The sequence below is a fragment of the Mustela nivalis genome, assembly GCF_964662115.1.
Source record: "Mustela nivalis genome assembly, chromosome: 19".
In the NCBI taxonomy this organism is placed as follows: Eukaryota; Metazoa; Chordata; class Mammalia; order Carnivora; family Mustelidae; genus Mustela; species Mustela nivalis.
In genome coordinates, this window is record NC_139038.1 from 24,760,004 (window position 1) to 24,778,288 (window position 18,285).

Here is an 18,285-nt window from a genome sequence, read left to right on the forward strand (position 1 = left end):
GGAAAGAAAGAGTGCTGTGCATTCAAGCAGCAGCTCATAAAGTGAGGAGCAAGGTGCATTTTCATGGGTTGCAGAGGGAGCTGATGGCATGAGAGGTATCTGGTTGGTCATGCAAAGACCCTGGATTTTGGCTAAAGAGAAGAGGTCTCAAATCAGCTACCCACAGGCGCACATGTGCGTGCACGTGTTTTGTTTGCAAGCCTCTCTTGAAATACTGGAAGACCTGGCCACAGACGACTGTCATTCCCTCATGGGAAACCACCCGGTACAACTAGTGGCTACCCTCTTGAAGGGGGCATGAACTGTCCAGTTCATTAAAGGCCCCAGCATGCCTACCTCACATATCAATATTACCTCCTTGGCCCTGCTGCCACTAGAGTTTTCAAATGCTGGCATACCACCATTGACAGGAGAGCAGTTAAATTTAAAATGATTCCCCATGCTGCCTTGGAATGATTTATGCAGTAAGTTCTGAGCACCCTGAACCCAAGGAATGGGTCTTATACTCCCAAGAGTCTATTCCAGACTTGACACATAGTTGGGCATCACCAAATTTATACTGAACTGACCTGGATTCACGTGGAAGATTCTGGTACAAAACCTCTTCAGGATAGAATGATAGTCTCAAAAAGATCTCTCTCACACTGCACACTAAATTAATTTTCACTTGCTCTTTATCACATCACCTGACTCATTTTCTGCAGTAAACCCTTAGTAATCCTCCAGTCCATTCAAAACCATTAACCAGTATTTCTGCATGTCTGTGATGTTGTGTTAATCTACATTTGTAGTTAGTCATTCATTCAAGGGAAATTTATTGAGCAGCTACTACATGCCAGAAACTGTGTAAGCAGCTGGAAATATATTAGTAATAATAAAAAATGTCCTAACACTTCCTGCCCTTCAAAGATTTCTAACCTAATGGTAATGATGATTAAAATTTATGTGGCATGCATGGTACCAGGCACTGTTCTAGGCAGTTTTCCTATATTCATTCAGTGTTCACAGAAGCCTGTGATAGGTGCCATATCATCATTCTTTTCTGCATAGAGAGGTTAAGTAAACTGCCCAGGATGGCACAGCTAAAAAATGGCAGAGGCAGATTTGAATCCTAATGGTCTGACTCTGGAATCTGTTCTCTTTGCCCTTCTCTTTCTGGAATGCCTCTCAAATCATGAAAGTGGCAGGCGTTATAGTTGTGGTCAGCTCCACGATGTTTATAGCAGTAGAACCGCAGGTAGGTAGATCAATCATAGCAATATGCTCTGGAATTTATATACTAGTGAATATTTGGGTTTTTCAAAATATCATGTTACTGCTTTTCTATTTTTTAAGTTGGAGACCCTTGCTAATACTGGAAAGCAGCTAGAGGTACAAAGTCCCCAGGTAATTGCTGCCGTTTATACACAGCCTTAGCTTCAGGACAACCAGCTGTCCCTAGGAAGTGGCCCCTGAAAGGGGAAGCCTTCAGGCTATAAAGACAGCATTGATTATTGGCTGAAGAATTATTTGTTTTATTGATGTTATATCTATTACGTTCCTAGCTCTTGACTGTGCCACCCACAGTCCTGCCTCCTTAGCTAATACCATTCCTGGATGTTGAAGTGCCCGTCTTCCAGGTCTCTTCCTTCAAGCCTCTTTGCAGCCTTCCCTGGTCCCAGTGATGGCCCTTATTGCGGCTTTCTCTCCATGAGCTGGAGAAAACGCCTAGGCCAGCCTCACTCACACTTGCTGCTTGGTCATGCAACCTCTTTGCTTCTCTGACTCTTGCTAGCAAGGAGAAACCTACCTCCCCTCATCAGCAGCCTCAGCCCTGTGAATGGCACATAGCACATGCCCAGCACATGCTTTTTTAGTGCAAGAAGGCCCAGAGAAATGCATGACTTACTCAAGGCCACAGGGCTAGTAGATAGCAGAACAGAATTCTACTTGGTTGACAAAGATTGTAAGCTCCATGTGGACTTCATCCACTTGTATGTGTTTCCATATCGCTGTATCACCCACATCTGGCACAGCACCTAGTTCATGGTGGGCAGCTCAGTGAATGTTTATTGAATGAATGGGTGAGTGCCAAATTCAGTTAATTCTTCCTCTATCCTTGCCTGCATGGAAGACAGGCAACAGAAAACAGAAAACGAAGGTTTTGTGTTGACTGCGTTCTGTATGCACAAATGATAAGCTATTTGCCCGAAGCTAAAAATACCTACCCCTGGCAGCCATTGGGAGGCAGATGGATGGTGCTTAGCACAAGATGTTTAATCAAACAGTGACAACCCGAGTACAGCCACAATTAGCCTCTGACACCCCAGTGAACTCCAGATGAAGAGTCCAAAAGTCTCTGACTTCCTGTTGGTCCCCTGGAACCCAGTGACCATCACTCTGGGTCCACAAAACAGTACAAACAAATGAACATCCTGTGTGCAAGGCAGTCACCAGCTGGAAGTCAGGGGATGGGCGGTGTGGGCCAAAACTGAGCACCCAGGACAAATAGGAGGGAGAATCAGCCAGTGGGGAGCATCATTCAATACTGGAAGGGGCAACAGAGAGTGACAGCTGATACACACTATTTAAAAAAAAAAAAAAGGGAAAAGAACAAACTGGCCTATTTCAGTATAATGGTCAGTTCACTAGAGCTAATTACAGAAGCATCTGGACAAGCACATGCGTCAAATGGGCTCTAAAGTCTAATTGTTTTTGAATCCTGAGTTCAGCACACACTTGATGTCTGATTTGGCCAGTTTCTTAACCCACTGAGCCTTAGTGTTCTATAATGTGTTCTATAGTGTTCTATAATGGGGATATTAATAGTACTTATTTCCTAATGTCGTGTGAGGATTCAATTTAATGCAAGTAAAACTTCTAACAAGTGAGCTGCACGTGGTAAATGCTTAATTAAGGGAACTGTTATTAATAATGTGCTCAACACTAATATAACCTATATATTTAATTTACATATTATAATTTTAGATGATATTTGATATTACAGATCTGAAAAGTGATTCATGGATACAAAAGAAGGGGTTCAGGACCTGACACACAGTAGGCACTCATGTCTGTCAGGGGCCCTGAGAATATGGTGGTGGGTCTTCCTCTCTTGTGCTTCTTTGCCTTTGCACGTGCAGTTCCATCTCCTTGTCTTCCATGCCTATTAAACTCCCACTCACCTTCACTAGATGTGAGGTATGATACTATCTTTGTTACTATTGCTTTACTGATAATGGGCTCATTTTGCAGATCTGGAAACTGAGGCCCTGAGAAAGGAACTGGCTTTTCCATGAGCACACAGGGGTCTACTTCAGAACCCGATTAAAGCCCGAGGCATCTCCTAACAAAATTGGGATGCCTAGGTCATCATTTTCCCAGTCTTATTGAGATATAATTGACCTACATGGCTGTGTAAGTTTAAAGTGTGAAGCATAAGAGTTTGGCTTACATACCGTATGAAATCAGAGCCATAGTAAGCTTACTTAGCATCCATCACCTCAAACAGATAACAATAAGAAAGCAAAAGGATTTTTTTTCCTTGTGATGAGAACTTTTAGGCTCTAGTCTACATTAACAACTTTTACATGTACAACAGACAGCAGTGTTAGGGACACTTTCATTAATGGAGTATGAATGAGTCAGAGGTCTTTTCTGGAACCAGTTCTCCCATCCTCTAGATATACAGCAGGAGAATCCCTTGCCTAGACTTGCCAGTGCTTCTTTCTTATGTCAGGCCTTTGCCTAGTTCAGTTCATCACCTTCAGAGGACTGGTCATTACACTCACACATACTAACCATGGCCACTTACTGTGTCCTCTGCCTATGCCAGGCTCTGTGCTAAGAACTTAATGCATGTGAGCTCTTCTGATCCCCCAACAACCCTCCAAAGCAGACACCACTCTTTACTCTACTGAAGAGGAAGCTAAAGCTCCTAGTGTTACTTACCCAAGAGCACCAGCTATAAACAAGCAGATGTGGGGACTAACTTAGCTCCTCCATACTCCAAAATACATGCTTGTGATTTCAAGGTACCTGTCCTTTCTGGTAACTCTCATGCCCGGGATTTGTTAGAGAGATAGTTAAAGCCCTGCCCCTATCTGTCTCTGTGACCCAGAATAGAACCACAGTGGAACTCGACCCAGGATGGTACCACTGAGTGATTTCAAAATACTTCAACTTACCAGCTCTGCTACGTTGAGCAGGTGACTAATCATCTCTTTTTCAGTTCCCTTGTTTGTAAAATGGAAACTACAGACTACATTCTCCTTGCACTGTCCTTCCCTCATAATTTTCTTTAAATCAACTTGTTTTTTAATAAACTGAACTTATTTTATGAGGTTTTTATCACTACCCTAAATAACCCTAAATAGCAACCCTCTAATACCATTTAAACTAAACACATAACTTTTTAAAAATAAAACTATTCAGGGGCGCCTGGGTGGCTCAGTGGGTTAAAGCCTCTGCCTTCAGCTCAGGTCATGATCCCAGGATCCTGGGATTGAGCCCCATGTCCGGCTCTCTGCTCCGCAGGGAGCCTGCTTCCTCCACTCTCTCTCTCTGCCTGCCTCTCTGCCTACTTGTGGTTTCTCTCTCTGTGTCAAATAAATAAAATCTTTAAAAATAAATAAATAAATAAATAAAACTGTTCATCAGTGAATCCCAAAAAGTCACCTCCTCTCTACAGAGACATTAGGCTTGCCATAGGTGCTCAATGTATGGCAGTCATAAGATAATGAACCTCGGCACTGAGAAGTATGGTGTGGAAACTTTTGAGTCTATTGGCCAACCTGAGATTTAGTAGTTGTCATGGTTACCCAAAGACACTGCTCCTGGTCAAAAAGGCAAAAGCGGGGGGTGCCTGGGTGGCTCAGTGGATTAAGCCGCTGCCTTCGGCTCGGGTCACGATCTCAGGGTCCTGGGAGCAAGTCCTGCATGGGGCTCTCAGCTCAGCAGGGAGCCTGCTTCCCTCTATCTCTCTCTCTCTCTGCCTGCCTCTCCATCTACTTGTGATCTCTCTTTGTCAAATAAATAAGTAAAATCTTTAAAAAGAAAAAAAAAAGGCAAAAGCGATTTTTCAGTCAAGAGAATACCAACCAATTGGCCCAGATGAACATGACGACCAGCCAGATACTAACTTGCTTTTCCCCCTTGCTTTGAGTCAGACTGCCATGGTAACCACCTTAGCACTTGCTGCCTATTCATCTGCAATGGGCAACCTTACTAGGTGTCAAGTCATTCTGTTCTATAACGGAAACCACTGCTTGGTTAGGATCTGGGGAAACCAGTAAGACTGCACCTGGGTAGCTCAGCTGGTTGGGCAGTGGCTCTTGATCTGGGCTCAGGTCATGATCTCAGGGTAGTCAGATCGAGCCCGGTCCATGCTCACATTGCTCAATGCAGAGTTGGCTTGAGATTCTCTCTCTCTCTCTCCTTCCGCCCCATCCCCTGCTCATGCTCACTCTCTTTCTCAAAAATAGATAAATCTTTAGGAAAAAAAAAAAAAGACTGTACCACATATCCAGGGTATCCAGGATAACCAGGGCAAAAGACCCTTGGGCAAATCCACAGCATTTGTTCCACCATGGCACATACCACTAATCAATTCCTGCACCAGTAAGCCCAGGCACAGCTATAGAATCCTTTTCAATAGGGTGCGACAACCACCAATAGATTGAAGAGGAAGCGTATTTTGCCATTCTACCTCAGGTTATGCGATCACCCTTCACAGGAGACCCTAGAAAGAGAGGAAATACTGCCCCTAGCTTTGAAAAGAATCCATTCCAGGAGTGCCTGGGTGGTTCAGTCATTAAGGGTTGGTCTGCCTTGGGCTCTGGTCAGGATCCAGGAATCCTGGGATCACGCCCCTCATCTGGCCACATCAGGCTCTCTGCTTGGCAAGAAGCCTCCTTCTCCCTTTCCTACTCTCCCTGCTTGTGTGCTCTCTGGCTATCTCTTTCTCTGTCAAATAAATACAATCTTAAAAAAGAAAGAAAAGAATCCATTCCAGTGCTAAAGGGAGTGACAAATAGGAGTGTCCACGAGAAAAAGAGTAAGAGAAGAACGTCTCAGTAAAGCTACAAAGAAAATTAAAGAGCTATCAAAATAAAAACTAAAATTTTAAAAGAACAAAGGTTATTTCTGAGAAAGCAAGAGACAACTGAGTCATCCTGTAATAATGGCTCTTAGGGCCTTAGATAACAGCCAATGTTCTCTTCCACCAAGCAGAGAAACTAAATGGAGGGGTAGTGGTGGGACAGAGCTACAGCTGGAGGGATTAGGTTAGAGGCAAAGAAGGGTTTCAGATAGGGTGACAGGGCTGTTAGTGCCTGCAATAAGGATCCATGGAGGGAAACTAAAATCTTCTCTAGGATTCCTGGAGAGCTCAGACTCTCTCTGACTCATCTCTCCTTCCATCACAAAGTCTTGGCCTGTAAATCAGTAATTGTCTGCTGAACTGCATTGGCCAAGTATAATAAGTAACAATAGGTAACATTTACTGAGTGCTCACTATAACCCAAAAACTATGCTAAGCATTTCACACGTGTTATTTCTACATTATCTTTATAACAACCCATGATGGTAAATTTATTAAGATGCCCATTTCAGATGTAGGAATTGAGGCTCAGAGAGATTAACCACTGCATTTCACAACCTCTTCCAGCTAGAATAGGTTCTTAAGTCCTCGGATATTTGCTCAGCCTACAAAAGACAAAATAAAAAGAAGGGGGATTTTCAGAGCCCTCCAGGGATTCTGGAAGGCTGGAGTGGGAAAGGGACTGCCTTTCCCACAGTGTGGGGACACACTGCCTGGCCTCCATCTCTGTAGTCCTCAGTCAGTTTTGTTTTCCTGATAACCAAATGCAGAAAAGACAAGCTCATTCCCAAGCTTCTGCCCTGGGGCAAGTGGAACAATGAGAAAACAATAATGGCAACTAGCCTGCTAGTAGTGCCTGAGGTTGGAACCACAGGTGGGAAAGCTGCCCTCAGGGAAACCCTTCCAGCTCACCTCCTAGGAACCCTCAGGGCAGAAATTTCTGAAGACCTTTTAGCACCATCCACAAAGGCCAAAAAGACTGAACAATTCTTGTCTGCCTATTGCTTTATTTCCTCTTCCTCTGCCAGAGATCGAGATGGGACAGGTAACAGTGAGGAAGATAAATTCCAAGAGGCAACGCCCATCACACAACTCAGTTTGCACTCCCTCCCCAGCTGACCTAAACACCAGCAGTGCTAACCTCCTGCCTGGGAGGCTTAAACCTTGCTTTTCCTAGAAATCTGTCCTTGGGGCACCTCCAAGGAACTGCTAAAATAACACCACTGTAATTGCTTACCACGTTGGGGTCCTAGCACTTCTATAGGACATGAGGGCCGATACTTCTAGGCAAAAAAATAGGCAACTCTAAAGAAGGAGCGATGCATTTAAGTTACCCTGGACGGTGGTTAAAAGGGGTGAAATTCACAAGAACATAGTTTAGGATGTAGAGAAAGAAAATTTGCAGAAGGGAACCTCAGGAATTTAATCAGCCCAGATAAGAAATTCTCTGTTCTTTCCTGAAGACCTTCATGAACCAAGCAACTGTGATGTCAATGGCCTGCTCCTGTTCATATTAACTGTCAATACAATCAAAAAGTTCTTCTTGGTATCTAATCTAAATCCTTTTGTAGCTTCAAGTTGAGTGCTTTTCCTTTTTGCTAATTTCTTAGCTGCATTTAGAAAAAAGAGGGAAAGAGGGAGGGGGGAGGAAGAGGGAAAAATGTTTTATCTTTTAAACCAGCATTTCTATTTTTGGGAATTTATTCCACAGGAATATAAAAAGATGCTTAAAGAAGTTCTGTAGTGGCTAAAAAATAAGATAAAATAAATAATGTCCAGCCATAGATGAATATTTCATGAATATTATGGACATAGAGAAGGAAAAAATTCATGACTTATTTCTAAGTGAAAAAAATCAACTGGCACAACAGTTTTGAATGATACCATTGTGTGGCAGTACTCGTTATTACTAATTATATTTATAATTTGTAATACAGTCACTTTGGGGGTTCCACTGAGCCAGATATCAAAGATGGCTCACTCACGTGAAAGCCTGATGTTGGATTTGGCTATGAGATCACCTAGGGCTTTCAACCATGGTCCTCCACAAATGGGATTTGGGCAGCTTTTACTTTCTGAGGTCTAATGTAGTAGTTAAATATACAAACCAAGGAGGCAAAAAAGCCTGGTTTAATGTCCTTGCTCACCACCTGTTTACTGTGTGACCTCAAACAAGTTATTTAACCTCTCCAAGCCTCGAAGCTCTCAAATCATAGTTCCAACATCATAGGTGGTTGTGAAGATTAAATGAGGTATTGTGTGTAAGATACTTAAAAGTAAATGTTCAATAAAAATGAGCTAATAATAAAATAATTACAGGGGCACCTGTGTGGCTCAGTGGGTTAAGCCTCTGCCTTCAGCTCAGGTCATGATCTCACGGTCCTGGGATGGAGCCTCGCATGGGGCTCTCTGCTTAGCAGGGAGCCTGCTTCCCCCCCCCCCCCTCTCTGACTGCCTCTCTGCCTACTTGTGATTTCTCTCTCTGTCAAATAAATAAATAAAATCTTTTTAAAAATATATAATTACATGCTAATATGTTCAATTTTTTCAAGTGTTATACTTTTGTAATTAAAAAACTAATTTTTTAAAGATTTTATTTATTTGATAGCTATCAGACACATGAAAAAATGTTCATCATCACTAGCCATCAGGGAGATTCAAATTAAAACCACAATGAGATACCACCTTACACCAGTTAGAATGGCCAAAATTAGCAAGACAGAAAACAACATGTGTTGGAGGGGATGTGGAGAAAGGGGAACCCTCTTACACTGTTGGTGGAATGCAAGTTGGTGCAGCCACTTTGGAGAACAGTGTGGAGATTCCTCAAGAAATTAAAAATAGAGCTTCCCTATGACCCTGCAATTGCACTACTGGCTATTTACTCCAAAGATACAGATGTTGTGAGAAGAAGGGCCATCTGTACCCCAATGTTTATAGCAGCAATGGCCACGGTCGCCTAACTGTGGAAAGAACCAAGGTGCCCTTCAATAGACGAATGGATAAGGAAGATGTGGTCCATATACACTATGGAGTATTATGCCTCCATCAGAAAGGATGAATACCCAACTTTTGTAGCAACATGGACGGGACTGGAAGAGATGATGCTGAGTGAAATAAGTCAAGAAGAGAGAGTCAATTATCATATGGTTTCACTTATTTGTGGAGCATAACAAATAGCATGGAGGACAAGGGGAGATGGAGAGGAGAAGGGAGTTGAGGGAAATTGGAAGGGGAGGTGAACCATGAGAGACTATGGACTCTGAAAAACAATCTGAGGGTTTTGAAGGGGCGGGGGGTGGGAGGTTGGGGGAACCAGGTGGTGGGTATTAGAGAGGGCACGGATTGCATGGAGCACTGGGTGTGGTGCAAAAACAATGAATACTGTTATGCTGAAAAGAAATAAAAAAATTTTTTTAAAAAGATTGTATTTATTTGAGAGAGACAGAGATAGCAAGAGAGAAAGAATAGGGGCAGGGAGCAGAGTGAGAAGGAGAGGGAGAAGCAGGCTCCCCGTTGAACTGGGAGCCCAATGTGAGGCTCAATCCCAGGACACCAGGATCATGACCTGAGCTGAAGGCAGACACTTAACCAACTGAGCCATCCAGGTGCCTCCAAAAAACTAGTTTTCAAGGGAAAAAAAAGGTAATACAGCACAACTAAGAGAGAGAAACTCACAACACACAGACAGTGCTCTGTTCCAGCTTTTTCTTTCAGGGAACTTGCAGGGACCTTGTAGAAAATAATGCTGGAAAACCTTGAGCCTTTCCCTCTGTACCAGTAGATGGTTCGGTGGTGGGGTCTGACAGCCAAACCTGTATTGTTCTTTCAGCCACTCCCCAAATCCTCTCAAGTTAGAGCACAGTAAGCTGCAAATTACAGGAAATGAATTCCCCCAAGAATATAGCCAAGAAGCTTTGCAATCACAGAACATGGGCTTTCTATTACCCAGGAGCTTAAACCTGTCCAGTGACACCATTGACAGAAAAGATTTGCTTTTTAGAAGCATTGACATTTTGATTGTGAAGTTCACTGGGGCTTGCTTGAGCTTCCACAACAACAGAGTCGTGGGCCAGTTAGTTTGAGAGAAAAGCTGAGAAAAAGAATTTCAGGCGATGATAACTTGGGTTTCTTTGTTTTTTCACCCATTATAAATACACACAGACCCTGTCAACACCACTCCTTTTCTTTGGGGAAAAACATGTCTGGGTGGAAATGAAGAAATTTTTTGATGTAGGTAATTATAGAAAATGTCAAACCTTAAGAGCTGAAAACTCTACATTCTCATTTCTTTTTCAGAAAATCAATTCGCAGGCATCGTTCCATTTCCCTCTAGGTCTGTGTGGCTCACACACATGTTCTCTCATCCCAAGGATCTCCTAAGTGTGCCTGATGTTGCCTTGGGGGCAAATCTAACTGTACAAAAGAAATGGGTTTGTTTAGTGTCTGCGGGTTAGTTTCTCAAGAGAGGCAATTATTAGAAACTTAAGAAAATGTCAAATATGAATACCAGCAATTTCGTTTGGAGATGATGACTTGCCTGACTTAAAGCAATAATTAGATGGGGCTGAAATATTTTTAAAGAGTTTGGACATGGAGAATTTTTAACACCACACTTCAAATAGCATTCACCTGGGAAGTAAGAGAGAGTGGTGAAGAGTCACTCTCTGAAGAATATATCCAGCATTTATCCATTCCTGCCTCCTTACAGGCTGGCAGGTACAACAAAGACATGAGAGAGAAAATGACAGTACTTTTCTAAGTCAGAGGCAAACCAGGAAACAGGAATCACATTCCTTCAGCTGAGAAGCCCTTCCTATGACCAAAAATAACGCAGAACTTGATATGCCATAACATCAGACAGAACCAGAGTCACCTCCTGGCTCCCCAACTTATTCAGTATGTGGCTTTGGGCAAATTACCTAAAAATCGAATCCTCAGTTTCCTTATCTATAAAATGGGGATGGTAATAAGACTTATAAGAAGCCTTTTTTCTGTTCCATGAATACCATGCTTACTCCCACCTCAGGACCTTCGCACTTGCCATTCCCACTGCTTAGATTTCTTTTCCCACAGATCTTTTCATGGCAGAGCCCTTCTCCTTATCCTTAATTGAACTTAAATGTCACTTTCCAATCTAAAAAAATAATCTTCCATCAATTTATCTCATCCCTCAGTTTTATTCTGGATAGTATCACTGTCTGAAATTCCCTTGTACATTTTTATATTTGCTTACTGTCTGTCTTCCCCACCACAAAATGAGCCCCATGATAAAAGGGAACCTGCACATTTTGTTAATCCTTGCATCTCCAACACATCATATAGTGCCTGGCACAGAGTAAATGTTCTGTTAACATTTGTTGAATGAGTGCACTCTCGGTCAATAGCTAACATTCACTGAGAACTTACCACATGCCAGGCACTGTTCTAACCACTTTATAAAAATTACCTCACTTGACTCTCAAAACAACCCTCTGAGGCAGATATTCTTATTAAGCCATTTTATAAAGAAAGAAACTGAAGTGCAGAGAGATCGAATAAATCTGCTCAAAGCCCAAAAGCCAAGAAGTAGTAGAACTAGGATGAAACCTCAGCAGCCCAGCCCCAGACTCTACACACTTAATCCCAAGTCCTGATGCTTTTGACTTTAATGGGTAAACATGAGACCTGATTTCACAGCTTGTATTCATGAAGTTCTCACTGTATATAATTAGATCAAAGTAGCCAGCCTTTTGGCCCACACCCTCTTCCAAATCCTTTACCCTTCATTCTGTATCTATTCACCAGCCCATTCCTTATCATTATGTGTATTCTCATTTATCTCTTTAATACTTAGCTACTTTTGTGTTTTTCTGTACTTTGAGTGGAGATTCTAAATGTGCATAATACTAATTTGTTTCTACCATAGGCCCAGACACACAGAATGTAGATGCTGAATGCTTTTTGAAAAGATTTCTAAATGAATAAAACATTTTGGAACACTTCTCAACAGAACATAGCAAGACTGTTTAATAAAAAAGAGCTATAAATGCAAAAGTATAGACAGAACAAGTAGAAAATCAATATAAGCATTCCTTATAAACCCAACTCTTCACGCTTTCCTCACCTCAGGGCCTTTGCACACACTGTTTCCCTTGCTTGAAACAAATTTTCAGCTCCCACCCTTTTTACCTATTTACTTTGTATCAATTCTCCAAATTTCACCTTGAGCATGATTTCTTCAGCAAAGCTTTTATTGACCACTACTAGCACTTACAGCTTTCAATTATACACTTTCTGCTGTGGCTCTTCAGTTGACATTTTTCTTGCCTCAAAGATTCTAAGCTCCCTGGAGGCAACACCACCCGTGTCTATTTTGTTCAACATCTCCTCCCAGGGCATAGCTCATAATCAATGCATAAAGACATTGCTAAATGCATCAATAAACTTTTGAAATTTCAAGTTTACAAATACAAAGAACTTTGCTTTAATGGGACATCTTTTCTTAAGAGTGACTTAAAGCAGAATTTACTCATTCTTCTCCTCTTTTGCATACAGTGTAATATACCTACATGATACCCCCACTCCTACTTGAATTATCAATATTACAGAGAGGTTTAGAGCATGAGTGTTGGTCCTGGGTTTGCATCCTGGTTAATTAATATAATCAGTACCTTAAATCACAACTTCAAAATGTTATTTCAAAGTGCCTTGCACAAGAATAAGAACAGCACAGACGTAAAGCAAAAACAAACAAAAAACTGACAGTAGCAAATACTGAGAGGATATGAAGCAACTGGAACTCTCATACTCTGCTGCTGAGAGTAAAAATTAGTAAAACCACTTTACAGAGCAATTCAGCTGAATCTGGTAAAGATAAAGATGCACATACTCGGGGTACCTGAGTGGGTTAAAGCCTCTGCCTTCGGCTCAGGTCATGATTCCAGGGTCCTGGGATCAAGTCCTGCATCAGGTTCTCTGCGCAGCAGGGAGCCTGCTTCCACCTGTCTCTCTGCCTGTGATCTGTCAAATAAATAAATAAAATCTTAAATAAAAAAAGATGCATATACTCTAGAACATAACATGTACACTTCTACATACATACTACCCAAGATAAACTCTCACATATAAGTATTTCTCATGGAGAGTCCTATCAAGTTGTTAACTGCAGCATTTTTTTTTTTGAATGGCCACGTCCTGTTTATTTTTTTTTAATTTTTATAAACATATATTTTTATCCCTAACTGCAGCATTTTTTAAGATTTTATTTATTTATTTGACAGAGAAAGACACAGTGAGAGAGGGAACACAAACAGGGAGAGTGGGAGAGGAAGAAGCAGGCTTCCTATTGAGCAGGGAGCCAGATGTGGGGCTTGATCCCAGAATCCTGGAATCATGTCCTGAGCTGAAGGCAGACGCTTAATGACTGAGTCACCCAAGCGCCCCTACAGCAGTTTTTTTTTTTTAAGATTTTATTTATTTATTTGACAGAGATTACAAGTAGGCAGAGAGGCTGGCAGAGAGAGAGGAAGGGAAGCAGGCTCCCCAGTGAGCAGGAAGTCCGATGCTCCATTCCAGGACCCTGAGATCATGACCTGAGCCAAAAGCAGAGGCTTTAACCCACTGAGCCACCCAGGTGCCCCCCCTACAGCAGTTTTTAATAGCAAAACCTTGGAACCAATTTAAATGTACATTGTTTTATACATACACACATGTCTACCCAATATGTGTATATACAGACACATATATGTGTGTATATGTGTCTATATAATAAGCGTGTATATAGAAATATAGAGAAACATGTATGTCTCTATGTATGTGTATATAAATAAATTACACTAAGTTTATACAATGGAATACTATATAGTCATTAAATTGCGTGAATGAGAGCTACATGTATCAACAAAATAGATCTCAAAACCTAATGCTGAGTGGAAAAAGCAGCATGTAGAATGGATGGTTCTCTACAAAGTAAGGGGATGCAAATGGGGCCCTGAAGATTACAGGCTGCCTGCAGGAAGAGAAAGGAGGAGGGAGGGGAAAGAATGGGGTTGGGGAAATTTCAAAGAGGACTTTAGGACTTTAGTTGTATCTATACTGTCAGTTCTTTAAAAAATAAATAAATAAATAAATGTAAATATATATTTATAAATATATATAAATATATATTTGTATTGTATATAATATAAATATGTATGTATATCTATATCTATATAGTGTTCCCCATCAAATTTTTAAAATTTTACAAAAAAGGATACTATTAAGAGAGTGAAAAGATGGGACACCTGGGTAGCTCAGTTGAAACATCCGACTCTTGATTTTTAGCTCAGGTCATGATCTCAGGTTGTGATATCAAGCCCTGTATCAGGCTCTGTGCTGGGGCCTGCTTAAGATTCCTTCTCTCCCTCTCTGCCCTCCCCCACGCCCCGCTCATGCTCTCTCTCAAAAAGTTAATTTTAAAAATAAAATAACTGAAGCAAATATGTCAAAATGTTAAAATTTCTTTAATCTGAGTGATGAGAGTACCAGAATGAGTATATTACAAGACAATTTTATAAATGAACTATTACATAATATTTTAAAAGGTAAGATTGAGAAAGGGAGATCCAGATGCCAGCTCTGCCACTGGACTTCAGAAAAGGGACATAAATTCTCTGAGAATCTTGCAAAACAGGATTAACAGTGTTGACTGTAAAATTAATGAGATTAAATGTACAGAATGAATTTTAGACATTACCCATCAGAACATCATTTTAGAATGAGTCCCTAAGAACTTTCCAGACGTGTCTAATTCAGAGACACTTTTTTTTTTTTAATTGCTCAGAAATTATAGGCATGCAGTTTCAGGGGTGCCTGGCTGGCTCAGCCTGAAGAGCATATGACTCTTTTTTTTTTTTTTTTTTAATTTATTTATTTGTCAGAGAGAGAGGGAGAGAGAGCGAGCACAGGCAGAGAGAATGGCAGGCAGAGGCAGAGGGAGAAGCAGGCTCCCTGCCAAGCAAGGAGCCCGATGTGGGACTCGGATCCCAGGACGCTGGGATCATGACCTGAGCCGAAGGCAGCTGCCTAACCAACTGAGCCACCCAGGCGTCCCAGAGCATGTGACTCTTGAACTCAGAGTCATGAGTTCAAGCCACACATTAGATCTACAGATTACTTAAATAACTAAAAACTTTTTTAAAAGGAAAGAAATGATATGCATACAAATTATATGCATACAAAACAAATTGGACACCAAAAAAATAGTAATTGCTCCTGTTTGTTCAAAAACTATATAGAGGCATTATATAGACATATATGAAGACAGACTATTACTGTGATGGTCCTGTGGGGGGTGGGTACTTGGGTGGTTGGAGAACAAGAAGGAAAATTTACTTCTCTCTGCTATTATTTTTAATAATGTACCATATGGTAGACTACAACTCTTCCTCAATTTATGATAGGGTTATATCCTGATAAACCCATCATAAATTAAAAATGCATTTAGGGTACCTGGGTGGCTCAGTTGGTTAAGCAACTGCCTTCAGCTCAGATCATGATCCCGGAGTCCCGGGATCAAGACCCACATCCAGCTCCCAGCTCTATGGGGAGTCTGCTTCTCCCTCTGACCCTTTCCACTCTCATGCTCTCTCTCTCTCAAATAAATAAATAAAATCTTAAAAAAAAAGAAGAAGAAGAAGAAGAGGGGCTGCCTGGGTGGCTCAGCTGTAAGCAACTGCCTCCACTCAGGTCATGATCCCAGAGTCCCGGGATCGAGTCCCATATTGGGCTCCCAGCTCCATGGGGAGTCTGCTTCTCCCTCTGACCTTCTCCCCTCTTGTTCTCTCTCTCACTCTCTCTCTCTCAAATAAATAAATAAAATCTTTAAAAAAGAAAAAAAGGAGAAAGAAAGAAAGAAAGAAAATGCATTTATTACAGCTAACCTTCCAAACATCATAGTTTAGCCTATAAACATGCTCAGAACACTTACATTAGCCTACAGATGGGAAAATCATCTAACACAAAACCTATTTTATAATAAAGTATTGAGTATCTCATGTAATTTATTGAATACTGTATCGAAAGGAAGAAACAGAATGGTAGTACAGGTACAGATGCTTTTGAGTGTGTCAGTTTTAAGTACTCATGATCACGTGATTGACTAGGAGCTCTGCCTTGCTGCTGCTGCCCAGTATAATAAGAGAGAATCATAACACATATCGTCAGGCTGGGAAAAGATCCAAATTCAAAATTCCAATTCAGTAGAAACTGAATACCTATAGCTTTTTCACCATAGTAAAAACGGAAAATCGTAAGTGAAACCATCATAAATCAGGGACCATCTGCACCTACTCTAAAAATAAGTAGAATTTATCTTTAAACTAATCTGAAGGTCATGATTTCCTCCACACATTCAATACTAAATCTCTATAAAAAGGAAAGGTCCTAAAATCCAGGTTGCAGAAAGGTTCTTAAAAGGTCTTACTTGAACACATGAAGCAGGGAAAACCATCCCACCCTTGGATAAATGTACTTGGATAAAGGAGAGAGCATGGGATTTGAGACTAGGCAATCTAGGTTTTGTTCCTGTCCCAAGCGCTTACTAAGTGTGTGACTCTAAGTTAGTTCCTTAAGCCCTGTGAGGCCCAGTTTCATTTCTGAAGTGAGGACAATGGCAGCACCACCTCCAATGACTGTGTGAAAAATAAATAAACTACAATATGAGTACAGAGTTTTGTCAAAATACTATTCAGATGTCTGTATGAGATACAATTTGTAGTGCAGAGACTGTTCCTCAAAAGCAATGGTTTGGTCCCTTTGGCTGCCATGGGAGTGCCCAAAAACATATGCCTATGGCCCTAGCAGCCAATAAAGTCATCCCTCTTCAGAGATAAACTAGATTCTCTTCTCTCCACAGCAAATATCCTAACAGTGATCATCCTCTCTCAGCTGGTAGCTAGAAGGCAGAAGTCCTCCTACAACTATCTTTTGGCACTTGCTGCTGCTGATATCTTGGTCCTCTTTTTCATTGTGTTTGTGGACTTCTTGTTGGAAGATTTTGTCTTGAACATGCAGTTGCCCCAGGTGGCCAATAAGATCATAGAAGTGCTGGAATTCTCATCCATCCACACCTCCATTTGGATTACTGTTCCATTAACCATTGACCGGTATATCGCCGTCTGCCATCCGCTCAAGTACCACACGGTCTCCTACCCAGCCCGCACCAGGAAAGTCATTGTAAGTGTTTACATCACCTGCTTCCTGACCAGCATCCCCTACTACTGGTGGCCCAACATCTGGACTGAAGACTATATCAGCACCTCTGTACATCATGTCCTTATCTGGATTCACTGCTTCACCGTGTACTTGGTACCTTGCTCTATCTTCTTCATCTTAAACTCAATCATTGTGTACAAGCTCCGGAGGAAAAGCAATTTTCGCCTGCGTGGCTACTCCACAGGGAAAACCACTGCCATCTTGTTCACCATTACCTCCATCTTTGCCACACTCTGGGCCCCCCGCATTGTTATGATTCTCTACCACCTCTATGGGACACCCATCCAAAACCGCTGGCTGGTGCACATCATGTCCGACATTGCCAACATGCTGGCCCTTCTAAACACAGCCATCAACTTCTTCCTCTACTGCTTCATCAGCAAGAGGTTCCGCACAATGGCGGCTGCCACGCTCAAGGCCTTCTTTAAGTGCCAGAAGCAACCTGTACAGTTTTACACCAACCATAACTTTTCCATAACAAGTAGTCCCTGGATCTCGCCGGCCAACTCACACTGTATCAAGATGCTGGTATACCAGTACGACAAAAATGGAAAACCTATAAAAGTATCCCCATGACCCCAAAGACTTGGCACCTAGTGCCTCTGTCTAATCTATTTCCAGATGGGAGGGTAGCCCACTTAAGAGTGCTAACCTGATTTCCTGTCTCCATGGACTGAGCAACTTTCAGACTGGTAGATGAGAAAAGATGGAAAAGAAGAAAGAAAAGCATCAATCTTGTTTTCATTTATGCATTTATTTTCACAATGTTACTTGAAAGCAAAAGTTCCTACCAGTTTGAAGATACCTTTGGAGGTTGTGTCATCATCCTGTGGCCAGTGAGGACACAGAGTAAAGAAACAGTCTATGACTTTGCCTCGGCACCATCCACAGTCATTGGGAACCGCTCATTTATGTGACACACCAAGCCACAGTAGCAGGTAGCTGATTCCACACTCTTCTTCCAAGAGCTG

The 18,285-nt window shown here is 41.7% G+C and overlaps 1 protein-coding gene across 1 annotated transcript in view; it reads left to right on the plus strand.

Annotated features, from left to right (window-relative positions):
- The window catches only part of GPR139 (G protein-coupled receptor 139), a 39,863-nt gene extending 21,903 nt beyond the window's left edge, over positions 1–17,960 (plus strand). The window contains exon 2 of the mRNA XM_082713022.1: positions 16,956–17,960. Coding sequence (XP_082569148.1) covers positions 16,956–17,890 — 935 coding nt within the window. The 3' untranslated portion in view covers positions 17,891–17,960. The remainder of the gene's footprint in view (positions 1–16,955) is intronic.
- The last annotated feature ends 325 nt before the right edge of the window (positions 17,961–18,285 follow it).